Source organism: Diadema setosum, chromosome 12 (assembly GCF_964275005.1).
Source record: "Diadema setosum chromosome 12, eeDiaSeto1, whole genome shotgun sequence".
Classification (NCBI taxonomy): domain Eukaryota; kingdom Metazoa; phylum Echinodermata; class Echinoidea; order Diadematoida; family Diadematidae; genus Diadema; species Diadema setosum.
In genome coordinates, this window is record NC_092696.1 from 1,136,235 (window position 1) to 1,154,688 (window position 18,454).

At 38.4% G+C, this 18,454-nt stretch overlaps 1 protein-coding gene across 1 annotated transcript in view; it reads left to right on the forward strand.

Annotated features, from left to right (window-relative positions):
* The first annotated feature begins 5,435 nt into the window (after positions 1-5,435).
* Positions 5,436-18,454, forward strand: part of LOC140236272 (uncharacterized) — an 80,468-nt gene continuing 67,449 nt past the window's right edge. Inside the window, 1 exon segment of the mRNA XM_072316229.1 lies at positions 5,436-5,441. Within this exon segment, the coding sequence (XP_072172330.1) occupies positions 5,436-5,441 (6 nt within the window).

Here is an 18,454-nt window from a genome sequence, read left to right on the forward strand (position 1 = left end):
CCACCTTTAAATGTCAAAACAGTGTATACGGAAGGATTCTCAAAATTAAAAGAAAAAAATAGATGCTCATCATATTGGCAATAAAGGGAGAAAAAAGCCAACCCACACAGTCCATTTTCTTTGTTCACATTGAACACACGGTTCGCAGTGACAAACCATGTCTTGAATATGAAGAGAGAAAATGAATAATGGGTTAGCCTTTGTGGTAGTGACCAAATTATCGACGACATGGCCATGTTAGAGGGTATGGATCTTTTTTATACACAATATGAATATATATATATATACATTGTATGTGGGTTGTTCATTATTTCTATTATCAATGATCTCATAATTAGTATTATCATTACTATTATTAGTATAATTGTTATATTATTATTACTATTATTATTATTATTATTATCATTATTATCATTATTATTATTATTATTATTATTATCATTATTATTATTATTGATACTACTACTAATATTATTTTTGATGTACAGGATATGTATGTACTCCAGCAAAAGAATACTTGCTATATGTATTAGGACAAAATACTAGAACCTCTGCTTTACATAATGGTGTCATGATGCTCACAAATATATTATCACCTAGCTGTGTGACTTGGCACTGGACTGCACTAAACCTACACCCTACTTACTTGTATTCGACTCATGTTCTTGTTATAATGTATACGGAGAACATATGTGACCGTGGACCTCAAAACGAACACAAAGTCGCACTTGACTTTTCCATATTTTCTGAAAGAGCGGGTCTTCTTTAACATTATGCTAAAATTTGGTATCATAAAACGGGCAGGAAAGTGTGGTTTTTTTAGCAGTTCATCTCCAACATTTTTGGTAGAATAGTGTGATTAGGTGTGTCTTTAGAATCCCTTTTTCATTTCTGAAAAACCTTATCCACACCCTTCACTTTCAACTCTAATAACTTTTGAAAGGATAGTGCTACTGCTTTGAAAGTTGCATTAATTATGAACAGAATGTGTTAATGAGGCATGCTTAATTTCATTTTAATCTGATAATTACTTCATTGTTGTTACACTGGTGGTTTACTTCCTGTTTTTTGTCCCATTCATCGCACAGCCAGCACGGTTTGGTAAAGATTAAACGCTTGAATAGACACTGTACTTCAGAGCCTCTTTTCTCAGTTAACACTTTTCCTGAGTTTGTGCTTTCTTTCCAATATTTAGATAGGTTAGGAGAGTCCATTTGATTTGAATTATACATCATATTAAAGCTTAAAGTCTGCTCTTTTAGAATATGGTCTTAACCAAAAATTCATGTCTGGCGACTTTTTGTTTGTTTTGAGGTGCAGGGTCACATAATTATACTAAATGTTTAAATCAAACTTTTATTTTGCACACCCGGTTTGATATACGGGATTGCAGATAAATTGGGTCGAGATCATATTTTGTCTATCGGAGACCTCGTCTACAGAATCGGTAGTCAATATAAAAACATTAAATCGTAACGGAATGAGGTTGAATTACAACGGAGCGCATTGAGATACTTAGCAAGTTCACGTGCGCTGTACAAAATCAATTTGCACAGTATGTATAAAGTTCCCTGATAATACTTGGAAGCATAACCGAGATATTGAGAAAAGAGTGAAAGTTTAGCTTTTCGGTTGACCTTTGGACTTTCCACCTCATATTTTTTCTAGATAATTCTAATGGTGTAATACATGTTTATTCAAGGTTTGAAGACAACACATTGGGTTGTGGCATAGTTTGAGAAAATCGTGACATTTTGAGCATTAAGACTTGACCTTTGACTTTTTATCTTTGATGTTTTACATTGAGAATTGGCACCCAATAAATAGTAGATAGGCACAACTTCGTCCAGTCATACATGCATATGCCTGGTTTCATTAGTATACAGAAAATGCTGTATGAGACGGAAAGTCCTTTGTTGTCATTTATTTAGAATAAGCTATGAGATATAACCAATAATTGAAGACTAATGTCGCATTTTCAGGCTGCACGCAGTCCAATGGCTATGGGAAATCAACGTTACAATGATACACATGTTGATGATTTTGTACCTCAAACTTGTTTCACTGTTTTCATTCCTCTCTACATTTCCCTCACGCGTGGTTAGTCCTTCATCACTGACATTGTTTTGAAGTTTTTGAAGGGGGAGGTGAAACAGAAAGAGAGAGCACAGCACTTTATTTATCACTAAACTTGCGCTTCTAACATTTGAAAGGCACTAGTGCAGGGCAGAGAGTCGTCTTTTTTTGGGGGGGGGGGTGGGGGGAGGGAGGGGCTTGGAAGGTTTTTTCGCTCCGTTACTCCCACCCCACTTTCCCAAACATTCCGCTGAACACCCTTTGCTCTGTAGTTAGCTGCATGGTCAGGCAAGCTCATGATCATGTGCTAATTAACGTCCCTATTCACAACCAAACTGTCTGTAACAATCCCTTTTACCCCTCCCTACGTGTTTGTGTACATTCCATTGAAGCATGAAGGCCACTGTTATCTGCCAAGTTGGGCAGGTGTCGGGGAAGCTAACTGGCTAATTATTTACTATCTATTTATCTGGGTAAAATGGAAACATATTTTCCAATTAAGTTTTCTCGAGCATGCGTTGATCATTTTTTTATGCCTTGGATATCACATGAAAGGAAAAACAATGGACATTAAGGCTATGATTTTATTTTTTGCAAAAGATTGTTGGAAAAGTCTGAAAATTTCATCCCAAGTCGCTATTAGCTCGTGCAAATGAAAATTTAGTAGCATTATTGTCTATTGTTTTAACTCAGTCATGCACGAATTTTGAACAATGAGTTGTGCATCAAATGAAAGAAGGAACGTTTATCTTTCCATTGATGTATATCTCACAAAGAAAATGTATGATTTCGATAGTTAAAAAGTGCATTGAAACCCGGTTTCGTTTTTTTCTGGGACACGCTGTATACTTACGTTTATACTCACCTCTCTGAAGAGTCAATTGTTATTTATTGGATGTCTACTGCCATCTACTCAGTACGTTATCGCCGAAAGAGTCAAAGACTTTAATTCCTTCATTAATTTCCTTGCCTATTTCTTTTCAGACGCTACAATATCACTTTTTTTTTCTCCTCAACTATCATCTGTTTCTCTTGACACGCCTCTGTCGAAGATCGCTGTCTCTGTTGTGCGCTCTCATGTGCTATTTTTGTCTTCTATTTGTTAATCGTGTCCATTCCGTTTTGTTCGTACAACCTTTCTTCAGTAGCTGTTTTGTTCTCTAGTATATAAATAGTGCATGCTCTATGATGCACTATACTGGATTAGAGAACGAGAATACTAAATTATCCCGAGTGCCGTTTTGTTTCACCGAGGCCGCAGGCCGAGGTGAATAGAACTGCACGAGGGATAATTTAGTATTTGGAGTTCTATAGTCCAGTACTGGTGCATCAATAGAACATGCACTAATTATTATAGTAAATAGGTCCCTCGATCTACATGTATTTCCGTAGGTCTAGGCCCTAATTTAGATCTAACAAGACTCACCGGAGGGGACCGCCGGCACTAGCACTGCACTTGTTACACGCAGAGAACAACCGCAACCTACCGTACGTAGTTTACGTGCAAACTGTACACAGCGTGCGACGCTAGCTAGTACAGCCGTGTATGCGTATTGCACATCACAGAGCGAGCAGACTCGGTTATAAATCCTACATTCTGCGTCCAGGCGGCTGTACGCGCGCATGACGTTGAAATGCTTGGCCTTGTCTTACTACGTCCATCGGCCGCCTAGCTCCCTAGGCCTTGCGCGAATCTCTCTTCGTACCAAGTGCTTCGTACCAAAGAGATTATAACACAAGAGGGCGTAGTCCAGTGGGGAGGCAGCCGCGCGCGTGTTTTTTTTAGACGGCACAGATTGGGGAAACTAAAAATCTATCGGGGACCCTATCCCTAAACCTAACCCTAATCCTAATCCTAACCCTAACCATCAAACCCTAACCCTAACCCTAACCCTAACCCTAACCCTAACCCCAACCCTAACCCTAACCCTAACCATAACCATAACCAAAAACCCTAACCCAACGTTTTTCCCATAGGTTTAACACGCGCCATGCCCCAATCTGTGCCGTCTTTAAAAAAAACGCCAGCCGCGCGAGGGAGCTGCCATTTCCCGTTGTGGGAGCCGCCATTGCACGGATCCTGGCAGCGCACTGTTTAATGCGCTCGACTTGAATATTCGGCGCAGTGACCTTGTGTTGTTTTATTGTGACGTCACAATGGTCATGTTTAAGCGTCATAATGGTGCTGAGGTTGTTTGATTTTATGGCTTGAGTGGGAATGTACGCGAAACAAACGTCATAATGCTCAAGTACTGTCTAGTCTACACCCAAGTTCCCACTCTTTATTTTGCGAACAACAAAAAGGTCTGGACTCTACCAAATGGTTAAAATGATATGATACCATTGTAAAAACTAATATTCAAACAAATAAACACATTGAGATTCTGAAAATGAAAATGTGTAATGAAGAATAACATATCATTCCAGATATGATATGAGAAGATATGACTTGAACGTAGACTTAGATCCAGTGCCAGGAGCTGAGTGTGCGCTCCCTCTTCAATTTTGGACGCACTATTTGTACGCACGCGTATGGCGACTACTTACTCTATAGGTATAATCTCTTTGCTTCGTACATACTCAGTAAAGCGTAGGCACGCACTGTAATCGTTCGGTATAGTGGCACGGTCGTGCCACTATACCGGAATTTTTGCACAATCACGTGATACCATCCAACCAATCACAACGCAAATTTCACTCTACCTATTTACTATTCTTGTTTCATGTTTGTTCGCGTCTGTTAGTCTTGTCCATCCCTTTTTGTCCCGTACTGCCTTTCTCCAGCAATTGTTGTGTTTTCTAGTCTTGCCCTATATTGTTCACGTCTATGATAGTAAATGTATTCATCTGTGAATCTACTTCTCAGTGGGCTTCAAAACTTCTTCCTCTTTTTTTTTCTCTCCTTTTGCATATATGATGCTTCAATAAGTCTTTCTTTTGATGTTATTATTCTAGAGGGGCCCACATTCTACAAGCTCTGTCTTTTTAGTGGGTCTCTCCTTTTTTTGATAAGTTACACATGTACTTTATTTCGATCACTTCTGGTTTTTTTTTTACTACAATGTATATTTACTATTACGTCCCCCACAATTGTTTTACTTTTTTATACATAATGTTCTGTTTACCTTACTCTCTGTCGTCAAAAGAAGTGTAACTTATATGTTGTGTTGAAAAATGAAATAAACTTTAAATTGAATAAAATGATTCATAGGTGAGTACGTTTTTTATGTTTATTCCATGTTCGTATAGTCTATCTCCTCAAACTAATAATGCGGATCTGAAACAATAGTACGAACGTACCAGTTAATATTAGTTGGGTCAAGAATGGTCGTACGTAAACGATGAGATAGCAGTTAATCATGGCGGTAAGAGAGGTATGAGAGACGGAGAGAGGGAGAAAGAAAAAAATAAAAGTGGTTCCAAGAAAAAAAAAACGGAAGATGTGAAATTTCGTCGTCTCGACTTCCGAGAAGGCAAAAGGCCAGGTGTTAGATCTCGTTTTTCTTTATTGTATTCAGTTCAGAGTAAAACATTTATTTCAACAGAAGTACCCTTACCAAGGGTTTATAGATGAAGAAGACTGGTTATAAATAACGTTAGTTCTGTCACAATGTTGTCGATTTGCTAGAAATAGAAATAAAATTTTTTTTATCTTTTGAGAAAATCATGAATTGCCTAAACAGTTTTCATGTATGGTCTTCTATGACCCAATCAGCAAAGGACGAAGATTACATACCTGACAGGATGATGCTAAAGCACTGGCTGTTGAGAGGAAACTATCGGGCAAGAAGAGGCACGACAGCATGAACTTCCGTAGACTTGGCATAGTACACACCCATCGGGCCAAGATACCTCCTCCTGGGGAGTGATGTTTTAAATCCTCTTGCTCTATTCTGAAATGCAACTCCAGATCTTGAATCTGTGGAGGATGAAAGGAAAATAACAACAACCAAAATAGAGTTGAATTAGCAAGAATGCATGACGGAAAATAGTACATGATACGAATAACGCTGGAATATACCTTACACAACTACGTCCACGCATTTCAAGGGACAAACATTAGATCCAATAATATTATTCACAGATTAAGGTTTGAAGAGAAGGAAATGTACTTTCTGTCCCATTCCTGGATACCAGTCCAGGTAAAAGTCTGCTTGCACATTATTCACAAGGAGCGTAATGAAAAAATAAATAAATAAGTAAAAGGCCAACGCATTTTGAAGTGACTGGAAATTTACATTTGCTTTCATTTGTAATTGTTATCTGTTATCGATATGATAACCAGTGAAATCATGGATTATATCCTGATTAAGCAAGTGATCAGTTACAGGGTTGAAAACAGTAAGATGTATTTTGTACTAAGTGTCGAAACAAAGTCAGCTCACCCGGTGATTCAAATAAACGTTTGTCATTCACTCTGCTTGTCTATGTTTGTGCTCAGATTTAGATCAAATACTAAAATCATTCAAAGATATCATGGCACATTAATACTAACAGGACAGGACCTACTTAGACTTCGATTCCCACCTTTAAATGTCAAACCAGTGTGTATGGAAGGATTCTCAAAAAAAAAAATAGATGCTCATCATGATATTGGCAATAAAGGGTGAAAAAGGCCAACCCACACAGTCCATGTTCTTTGTTCATATTCAACACACAGTTCGCAGTGAAAAAAACCATGTCTTGAATATGAAGAGAGAAAAATGAATAATGGGTTAGCCTTTGTGGTAGTGACCAAATAATCGACGACATGGCCATGTTAGATGGTACGGACCTTTTTGATACACGATATGAATGTATATATATTTACATTGTATGTGTGTTGTTCATTATTTCTATTATCATTGATCTCATTATTATTATTATTATCATTAATAATAATGAATTATCATTATTGTCGTTATTATCACTAGTATTGTTATTATTATTATCATTATTATTGATATTACTACTAATATTATTTTTGATGTACAGGATATGTATGCACTTCAACAAAAGAATACTTGCTATATGTATTAGGACATAATACTAGTACCTCTGCTTTACATAACTTTGTCATGATGGTCACAAATATATTATCACCTTGCTGTGTGACTTGGCACTGCACTGCACTAATGTAATGTATATTTAGGATATTTTGGGATAACTTCCTGTTCGTTAACAACACAACTTAAATTCCCTTGTTTTTGTAAACTCACCTCAGAATATAACACCAAGATTAGCTATTAATTTCCTGTCGTTAATTACCCTTGTTTGATGTTTACATCAAGGAGTCATTCAATCACCCTTGTAACAACCCTTCTTTGTCCCTGGTTTAATTACCCAAAGATTATATACACACACCTTGTGAACCACCAGACTCTTTGTCTGCCCCTTATCTTATAATACTTCCTCCTCCACAAAAGAATCCCCCTCTTTTAATTGGTCAAACATCACCCCTTAGGACAACCCCTTTGGTCACTCTTTTTAGTTATCCCTTTTTGATTGGTTGTCTTACCAAAATTCTCACCCATCACCCATTGAACATTCCCAAGTTTGGTGTTCTTTCCAAGGCCCCAAGAGAGATCATGATTTCGACATCAGAGAGTCAACCTCTACTTGATATTGCTCTCTCTCCTGCATCTTGGTACTTCTATATTTTACTCTGATGTACGTACTCGTCATTTAACTTGTCATTGAACTTCATCATGATATTTCTGAACGATTTGTGAATAAACACTTCGCATCGATGAAATGTACCAAAACTGTACCTGAGCTCCTTCATTTCTGCTTCATAATAACATTCCAAATGTAACACCACCCGTTACATTACACTAAACCTACACCCTACTCACTTGTATTCGACTCAGGTACTTGTTTTACTGTATTCGGAGAACATAATATACTACATGTTTAAATCAAACAATGTTTAAAACGTTTATTGTGTACACCCGGTTTGATATACGGGGTTGTAGCTAAATTGGGTCGAGATCATATTTTTTTCTATCGGAGACCTCGTCTACAGAATCGGTAGTCAATATAAAAACATTAAATCGTAACGGAATGAGTTGATTTACAACGGAGCGCATTGAGGTACAAACAAGTTCACGTGCGCTGTACAATTTGCACAGGCATATGTATTGAGTTCCCTGAAAATACTTGGAAGGATAATCGAGATATTGAGAAAAGAGTGAAATTTTGGCTTTTCGGTTGACCTTTGAACTTTCCATCTCATAATTTTCCCTAGATAATTCTTGTGGTGTAATACGTGTTTATTCAAGGTTTGAAGACAACACATTTGGCTAAGGCATAGCTTTGAGAAAATCGTGACATTTTGAGCATTAAGACTTGACCTTTGACCTTTTATCTTTGATATTTTACATTGAGAATTGGCACCCAATAAATAGTAGATAGGCACAACTAGAAGTTAGGCACAACTTCGTCCAGTCATACATACATATGCCTGATTTTAATAGTATATCTAAAATTACATATTCTTCAATATTTCATAAGAGGTTTCTCATTATCTCACTTAGGAATGTTAAAAACGTGAATCTCTTGCCTCAACCAGTACTGTACAGTCACTTAAACGTTTATTGTGCACACCCGGTTAGATATACAGGGTTGTAGATAAATGGGGTCGAGATCATATTTTGTCTGTCGATGACCTCGTCTTTACTGAATCGGTAGTCAGTTTAAAAGCATTAAATCGTAACGAAATGAGGTTGATTAACAAAGGAGCGCATTGATATACATAACAAGTTCGACGTGCGCTGTACAAAAACAAGTTGCACATGCATGATATGTATTAAGTTCCCTAATGATACTTGGAAACATTTCCAAAATATGGAGAAAAGAGTGAAATTTTAGCCTTTCACTTGCCCTTTGGACATTTCCCCTCATAACTTTCTCGAGATAATTTTTTTTTTTATCGGGTAAGACATTTTTACTCTAGGTTTGAAGACAACACAGGGGCCGCGGAAGCGGGGCAGGGGGACTGAAGCCCCCCACACTTTTCGATCGTGAAAAAAAAAAGAGAAGAAAGAACAAGAAAGACAGGGGAAAAATCGGGGGGAAATCACACAACCCGAATTTCTCACAAAAGTGTGCTTCAGATCGCTTTATCTTGATTTTAAATACGCAATAGCTCTGTCGAGTGGGAGGGAGCATCCCCTCCCACATCATCCCCCTGTACTTTATTAGACTTTGTACATACACACACATGATGCGCGGGCTGAATAAGAGCTAAATGCCGTGATATTATCAACACTTTCCTGAAAAAGTCACAATTATTTCCATATATATATTTTTTTTTTCTTGGTGGGGGTGTGGGGGGGGGGGAGGGGCTAAAAAAATCCAACTTATTGCACCAAATTTTTTTTACCAGATCGCTGAATTTCAGGTCTGAAAATGTAAAATCACCTTCTTGTGGAACGAGAAATATCCCTTTTGAATATCCACCCTCGAGAGCATCACTTTCTGTATGATTTCTTAACAGACAACATTCATGAAATCAATTGTATCAATGAATTAATACAAGAAACTTATTTAAATGCACCACTTTATTGGAAAATTGTTTAATAATAATCCACATCAAAAACATCCTGCTACCTTCGTAATTGGGAGAGTTTCAAGTACATAAAAGACGGAAAATGCATAAAATTGCACCATTTACAACTTCAAAATGCAAAAAGTTCTCACCGTGGGAGGTGGAACTGCCCCTCCCACACCCTACCCCCAACCCCCCTCGTTCCCTTCTCTCGCTCGGGCTCGGTCGCTTCACTCCTCGCATTGTACTAGTAACCACAACCCTCCAAAATTACACAAGCATTATCCAGGCTATATGCGTCGGTGCATCTATTGTATAAGTGGGGGGTTCAAGTCAATAAAAGACGCAAAAAGATGCATCAAATGGCACCATTTACAACATCAAAATACAACAAGTTCTCCCCGTGGGAGGGGGAACATCCCCCTCCCCCTCCCCCCCCCCCCCCCCCGTTCCCTCCGCTCACTCGGGCTCTATCTCTTGGCTCCCTCGCATAGTAACCAAGCTACGCCGGTGCGTCTAAGCGGGGGGGGGGGGGGCGGGGAACCCTGATTCACCTCCCCCCCCCCCCCCCCCACCATTTGGTTCTTGCATAGATATGAGGAAATAGTGACATTTTGAGCATTAAAACCTCATTAGTATATCTCAAACGGTTCTCAAGTTATGCTGTCCACACAGAATATTACGGAGGGACGGACAACCCGAAAACATACGCCTCCGGCCGCGGCTACACTTTGTGATGAAAGGACTTAAAAAAAACAAACAAACATGTATATGGTTTTAATAGGAGGTAAATGGGATGGAACATTAATCCGTGAGAACATGCAGTGCTTACGAAAAGAATGGAGCATGTTTGCATTCCAAGTCATGCATGTCAAGTGATTTTTCTTTTTGTTTTTAACTAAGGTTTGATGAAAACAACATCTCTCTTCTGTCGTTATTCAGGATACCATTTTAGTAAAAAGAAGTACATAATTCACAAGGAGTGTGTTGATATCGCTAACTTTATGGTTTAAATTCTATGCATTTAAAACGTGTGAATCTATTATAAGAATATCGCCGTCGTGTGATATTATTGATATGGTATGTGGCAAGTGGACTTAAGGAACATTTCTGATCAGCTAATGATCTGTTGCTATGAATACAGTGCTCTCCGCGTAATAGGGTATCGCTTAAATGGGTACTCCGTTTAATTGGGTAGTAATGTCAAAATCAGTTCCAATGCACACTAAAATTACCTGATAATCGGGTTGCCTCTCCGCATAAATGGGTAAATAATTTTCTTCTAATCTAATTTCTACCCACATTTTATCGAAGATTAACACTATAAGAAATTATGAACGTCAAAATTTCCACGGCTAATCGCATTCTCTGCTTAATTTGCAAAGAAGACCGATTATTTGGGGAGTGATTAAACATGAAAACACATGTACCAGTACCAACTTGCCCCACGTAAACGAACATTAAACATGTAGCTGGCACTCTCAATTGCATAGACAGACAGGAGTTGAACACACTTGCTCTACCTCTCTTGCTCCGCAACAACATTCACAATACGAGAAGTTTGCAACGAAAATCAGGTCATGCACCAGCTCTATAATTTTGCTTTTCTCCAGTCACTTCTCGAAAAGTAACCCGACGTTCTACGTGACTAGAGTGCACACAAGAGACGTGTTCATTTCGGAAAACGCCTGCATAATAGCGAGGAGTCAATAGTCAAACGACAGTTTTCTGAAGACATAATTATATATATCAATAAAAAGAGTGTAAATTATTGCTCGTGACTGAGCAAGTGTCAGGTACAACACGTATGTATAATGTGCCGACCAAGCACGCGTGTTAAGCATATACTAGTAGTTTAGGTGTTTGGTGCAGTGTACAATGCATGTACATACACATTGTGTGTGTCAATTGTGAATGAGACGTACTCTTCTGTTAAACGGGTACTCCGCTTAATCGGGTAAGAAACGCTCTGTTCGAGCCTACCCGATTATGCGGAGAGTAGTGTACTATGATAGGTAAGCCTACCCTGTTTTCATGGTTTTCAAATCAAATAAAAAGAACAGGGAGTGTCCAGACCAAGCCATCTGACACGTGACTGACCCATTAAATCAAGTTAGCTACATATCATTCCCCATCTAAGTCTCCTCAAACCTCATTTTCCTCTTTATTATGTTTCCTTAATGTTATTGTCAGCGTTTTATAACCATTGCGTTGTGATACAGGAACGATATGTATATGATAATTATCTTTTAGGGTTGAATCAATAAGACTTCATCCATTGTTTGGGTCGAGAAGAGGCTCGTATAAAGCATGCACATAACTGCCACGGAGAGGTCATTACTTAATAATTAAAAAAATGGCTTCTAAGGACCAAAGAAGGCCACAAAGAAAGACATAAGGTCTCGTCTTGTCTGTCACAGAAGACAAGGAAGTCGGTCATATTATCTCGTTTTCTTAATATTCCTAAATTCTGTTATTTTAAATAAATCAACATTAAAATAGCAGTGTCTTTACAGATCCTTTTTTTTTTCAAAACGAATTGAAGGGTTAAACAATGGGAATGACTAAGGTTACCAACAATGTTAAGTACATCACCTCCCTTAAATGTTAATCTGCGAGAGAAACAAAAACCTTATGATTTGTGGTTAACTATTTTTTCGAATGACTTTTTCTATGATCCCAAAAGCACATAACTAACAGACTTCATACCTGGCATGATGATGCTGAGGCGGCGGCTGTTGAGAGGAAACTATCAGGCAAGTAGGGACATCTCAAAATGAACTTCGAAAGACGTGGCATAGCACACACCCATTGAGCTAAGTTACCTCCAGCTGATGATTGGTGCCGCAGGTCGTAATCATCTTCGCTATAACACAACGTCAAATCTTGAATCTGTGATAAAAAAAATTGCAATATCTCAGAGAAACAAAAGACACATTGTAAAAGAGTTGATATTGCCAGACAGTATTCACAACGCACTAACACAGTTTACTTGCATAGCATAGCAAAAGTAATGACTTTCAACTCAAATTATTATCATAACCATTATCATAGGTTTTATGAAATCTATTTTCTAAGTCCTCAACACTCCGCACGTCAGTATTTTGGGGGCAACTATTGCATAAAGCAGGCTTGTGAAGCAATATGGCTTATGGTTGTTTTGCCTTCGTGCATTCATCACTAACTGTACTTACTTTTTGATTGAATCATTTCTTTATTCAAGAAAATGTTGACACAACCAGGTCAATTATCCCTTTAAATAAATGCAGGTATACAGCAAAAGTGACAAATCACAATTTACAGAACATACAATAATGAATAACAATCGTGAGATGAATGCGCCAGTATGAACACTAAAAATCAATATAACATTTACATCAATTCTATTACTATATATATATCGGACATTTTAAGAAATTTCATACTCCGGACAGACCAATAATCAGCGTGATAATAGGTCGATGTTCTGCATTTTTTTTTCGTTTTATAAAAATCTTATTGTATGTTGTAAGGAAAGACCTATGAACTGAGAGTTAGAGTTGAATTCTGATAGATGTATAGCTATAATAACTATACCTTTTTGTGTTTTAATCTGGTGATGACGTTTAAACGTCTGCATTAAGGGTATTGATGACATTGGGTCTGTTGAGGTCATAACCATGCTTACATTAAACAAAAAAAAACTCAAATATTCCAGGAGAGGATCAAAAAAAGAAGAAGAAATATAACTGGGGGCGGACAGTAGCGGAGGGTCCCTTGAAAGGTACGTTCCCACAAAAGGCCTGAAACATATCTCTGAAGCCTGCTGTACAATGATTGATGTTATCTACCAGAAGGGTGCCCTGAATCTACTAAACAACTTGTTACATCATGACGAGAATGGCCAATGAGATCAAACTTTCTGCCGCCCAATACTATATATATAATATATATATATATTTACATTTCACATACAGAACAATGTTTTGTATCGAATATAATATACTTTCAAGGGCTTTTTACACTTGTAAATTTTTGCTTAGCCCCGGACCAACGGTGGGGCTAAGGGGGGGGGGGGGCTTAGCCCCACCGTTGGTACGGGACTATCCTTAGCCCACTTTCTGTTTACACTCGTTTTTGCCAAAGTGGGCTAGCCCCACCGATAGTACGGTACTATCTGGCCCTGCAAAATAGCAGGGGTTAGCACCGAAATTGCGGTGCTAGCACCGCAATTGCGGTGCCAAGCAAATGAGTGTAAACAGAACGAAAAAATAATCCTGGGCTAAGCGACGGAGACGAAGTGCGACCCTCACTGACCAATCAGAAACGAGGTAATCAAGTGCTGCCGGTGCGTGCGTGTACGTGTACAGTACACAGCGTAATTATGAATATAGATTCATGTGGTTTGGAAAGTCCGGGGCTAAGAAATACGAGTGTAAAAAGGTCAGTTTTCTCCTTAGCCCCGGACAAGAGATAGTACAGGACTAATTGGCGAGTGTAAAAAGCTGAAAAAATTGGTACGGGACTAACGATAGTCCTGGGTCAGAGAAAGTCCGGGGTTAAGAAACACAAGTGTAAAAAGCCCTTCACTGTATGTTTTGGTGGCGAAGCCACGCCAGTTTTTGTGACGGATTGTCGCCCCAAAACGGGCACAATTTTGTGATGTGTACATTTCCTATGGAAAAAAGTGTTCTGTCATGAAAGTCATAAAAACATGATTATGTTTACAATTAATCACTTTCATTTATTAACTTAATTAAAAAAACCAAGAAAAAACAAAAGTTGAAAAACAAAGAAAAAAATAAGAATTCTAATAATAAATTCTGAAAACGCTGAAATACATAAGAATTGAGATATGTTTTTGAAGTTTTTGTGATGTACATTTGTTGAAAATGCTAAAAAAAGATTTACAGATCAAAAATTAGACTCTCAATGCTTTTAATTAGGCTAAAATATGATCTTGAGCTTGATTTGCATGATTACTGAATTAAAATTAGAAATTGATGGTTTCAAAAAATGTCATGACAGAATCTTGTAGATTATTACGTGGGTCTCACGAATGCAAAATTTCATCACAATCGCACCACCGATGGCCGAGATCTCGTGGGAGTGGGGGGGGGGGGGAGGGGGTCGTGGCATATAGACAAAAAAGCACGGCCCTTTTTGGGTGCAACTAGAACGCCATGTCATGAACACTCGAATGTAAATCTGTTGAAATTTGGTGGAGAAACCCTAAACTACTATGAGTAATTATCTATCCATGTTTCTCAAATTTTATATTCCATCTGATTTTAAGTTTGTGAGATATTATTATCAAAAGTTGTCACCATTCAAAAATAATGTGTTTCCTATCAAAATAGCAGAAGTCGTCCTAGTGATAAACAACTGTATCCAAGGAAGCGACCATATTAATACCTCACATTCTCCTCCTACTGCTGAGATATGTTCTAGTTTTGTCTTTCCTCCACATAAAATGGCGCCCAAACGTTTCACAGCGATAGAGTCCGTGGCGTCAATCATACGCTTTTGTACAATGTTGTAGTGCACTATACCTATGTTACCTTCTCCTCATCCGAAAGCTTCGGTAAAGGTTCATGTTTAACTTCATAGGATGATAATTATGTCGCCATGACGATACAACATAGGCCTACATGTGTAATGCACGTATGTGATTTCCCCCCGATTTTTCCCTTTCTTCTTTTTTCTTTCTTTTCATTTTTTTTTCACGATCCAAAAGTGTGTGGGGGAGGGGAGGGGGGGGCGCAGCCCCCCCCCCCCCCCCGCTTCCGCGGTCCCTGTGTATCTTTGTTTTTTCTACATTATATTTCAATGTTCTCACACTCACGTAATGTCTGCGATTCAGGCTGCTATGGATGTTGTCCAATAAAGTTATTATATATTTTTCTTCATCGTCATCTATGTACATGTGTATAGATTCCAATCCTAAGACACAAGATCAAATCATTGAAAACAATTTACAGACAAACTTTAATTGACTTCTCCTTCTTCTTCTTCTTCTTCTTCTTCTTCTCTTGGTTAAGTCTGCCTCTTTCAATAAGATGAAGATTCTTGCAGATTGTGCTATTTACATTATAATACTGCTTATTTAAATATATTTACAAGCACATATTATGGAGAACAAGACAGACTAGCCACTGTGATGAACCGTTAGCCGGTTACGGAATGCTCCTACAGATGGCGCTGCAGCAATTTTCAATGACAGGGAATTCCAGCTCCTTGCTGCTATTGGGAAGAACGATTGGCGATGCGATTCAGTTTTCGAGTGTGGTATAGATAGGAATGTGGTTGGGTGTCAACTCTCTCAGCTGGGTAACCCTATGATATTATAGTCCTGTGCCGGAAGATGAGTAAGCTTATTGTGTATTTTGTGCATGTTAGCCTGTTCCAGAGTGGTCCAATCAAGGTTTTGCAGCATTATAGTGACAATTGAGATATTTTGGTAGCGTCTCAAAGTGAATCTGGCAGCTCTTCTAGGGACCATCTCCACTTTGTGGATCAGGTTTTCCGAAAATGGATCCCAAACAGAGAAAGCACACTCTTCAATTGGTCGAACCAATGTTTTGTAAGCTTTGGTTTACATCAGCGGTTTTGTCTTTCCTGGAGTCATCCCTCCACATAAAATGGCGCCCAAACGTTTCACAGCGATAGAGTCCGTGGCGTCAATCATACGCTTTTGTACAATGTTGTAGTGCACTATACCTATGTTACCTTCTTCTCATCCGAAAGCTTCGGTAAAGGTTCATAGGATGATAATTGTGTCGCCATGACGATACAACATAGGCCTACATGTGTAATGCACGTATGTGTATCTTGAATTCGACTCGGCAAATGATCATTTATTAATTTATTCATTTCTTTATTTTATTTTTTATTTATTTATTTATTTTTTATTTTTTTTGGGGGGGGGGCGTTGATAAATTAACTTAATGCCGACATACGGATATCCATCTTTCTACCTTTAAAAAAAAGTGTGTGTTTCTCTCTCATTTCTCAAACCAGACAACATAAGCAGGGGCGGATCCAGGAATTCCGTAAAGAGGGGGCGCGTTTACAAAATAAAAGGGGGGCGCACGCATCCCTCCCCCCCCCCCATTTTTTCTTTTTATTTCTTTTGTTTCAACAAAAAAATAAAGGGGGCGTGCGCCGGTTGCGGTCCTCCCTGGATCCGCCCTGATAAGGCCTTCTTTTTTGCCGTAAATAACATCCATTAATGCCGCACTACATTTCATTAACTCGTTTCCAATATTGCCATGTAAATTTCGATTACTTTTATCAAATATTCTTTGTACTTTCGTCCTATTGCTTGCCTTACACGTTCCAAATTCTTGCTGCGTTTAATATCGTTAATACGGTTATTTCTTTTTACACAATCGTTATTTAAGTGACCCTTCCTCCTCCCTCCAGTGATATTTTGTACACTTCAGAATATTTGTAATCTTCTTGGATTCACTTCTAAAAATGTAAAATCTCCCCTTCGTGTTTGTGTGTGTGTGTGGGGGGGGGGGGGGCGCCAGCCTTAAATTGTGTAAAGGCACCTCCCCTTTACGGAATTCCTGGATCCTCCCATGTGGCGCGTTATGACATTCGCAGTAAAATTGGGGAACGTTGACATTTGTGGTCGACGTGTTATGACATTTGTGGTTGACTCCCCCTCCCATCCCAACAATCATTGAAAAAAAAAAAATGAGTTGTCTATGTATTATAATTTCCATTTATGTATATTGTTTGTGTGTCATCTGTGCTGTAAGTGCACTGAAATAATTAAGAAGTATTGATGAATATTCTAATGATATTGTTATTCTAAACGCTCTGCCCCCCCCCCCTTCCATACACACACATCCAAACACAGACACCCCTTACCCACACACGCTCTTTACACAAACAACGCCCACTCAGAAAAAAAAAAAACGCTATGAAATTGCTATGGAGCCCACAAGCTCATCATAACAGGTATGTGTAATTTTCTCCAGTATTGTCTGAATAATGTGTTTGTTCCGTATGCAAAATTTAATGCACTATGCGCCAGTGTCTGTGGTGTGGTATTGGTGTATTTATTGTACAATAATTCCTATTATCAATACTGAAATTATCATTTTTAATAGTACTCTGTGTAGTATATTTCGTTATTGTTTTGTAGATCCTGATGGAGGCTCGTAGGCATGGCCCAAAGTTTTAACTTAATAAAGGAAACAGCTGTAGGTTTGTACATTCATAGTGATAATGCACCCATAAGTGCTATAGCGTAAGCTTGTGGAAGCGGAAAATGTGCAAACGTCACGCTGGAAAATGGACAAACGTTGCGAAGTAAATGATTTCACATTTGCACGATGTGTTGCCGGGAAAATAACAATGTGCATATCATTTACTTCCCCGATATTTGGTATAAAATGGAACATAAACCCTATATCAAAACTGCGCAAGAACCATCACTATTTATTATTGATATTTTCTTGATAAAATCGTTGACCGATTTCCACCAACCTTGGCTGGAAGCATCATTATGGTGATAGGCCATAGTCATCCCCCCCCCCCCCTTCTTGGGAGTTAGGAGGGAGGGAGAGGGGTTCCGAACTATAATGGTTTTATAACAATTCTTCTTTATAATCAAATAAGAAAGAGCTAGATTGGTACGTGCTATGAAGAAATTGATGACTATAGTTTCTTATCAAAGTCAGATTTAATGTCATATCAAGGGATTTCGAGCATTAAGACGGGGGGGGGGCATTTTTTTTCTTTAAGGGCAACAAGCCCTGGGGAGGGGAGAGGGCGTAGGCTTCAATATTGAGATTGTAGAAAAAAAAAAAGGAAAATCTATACAACCAGAAGTGAAAGGGGTAATAAAATGCTACA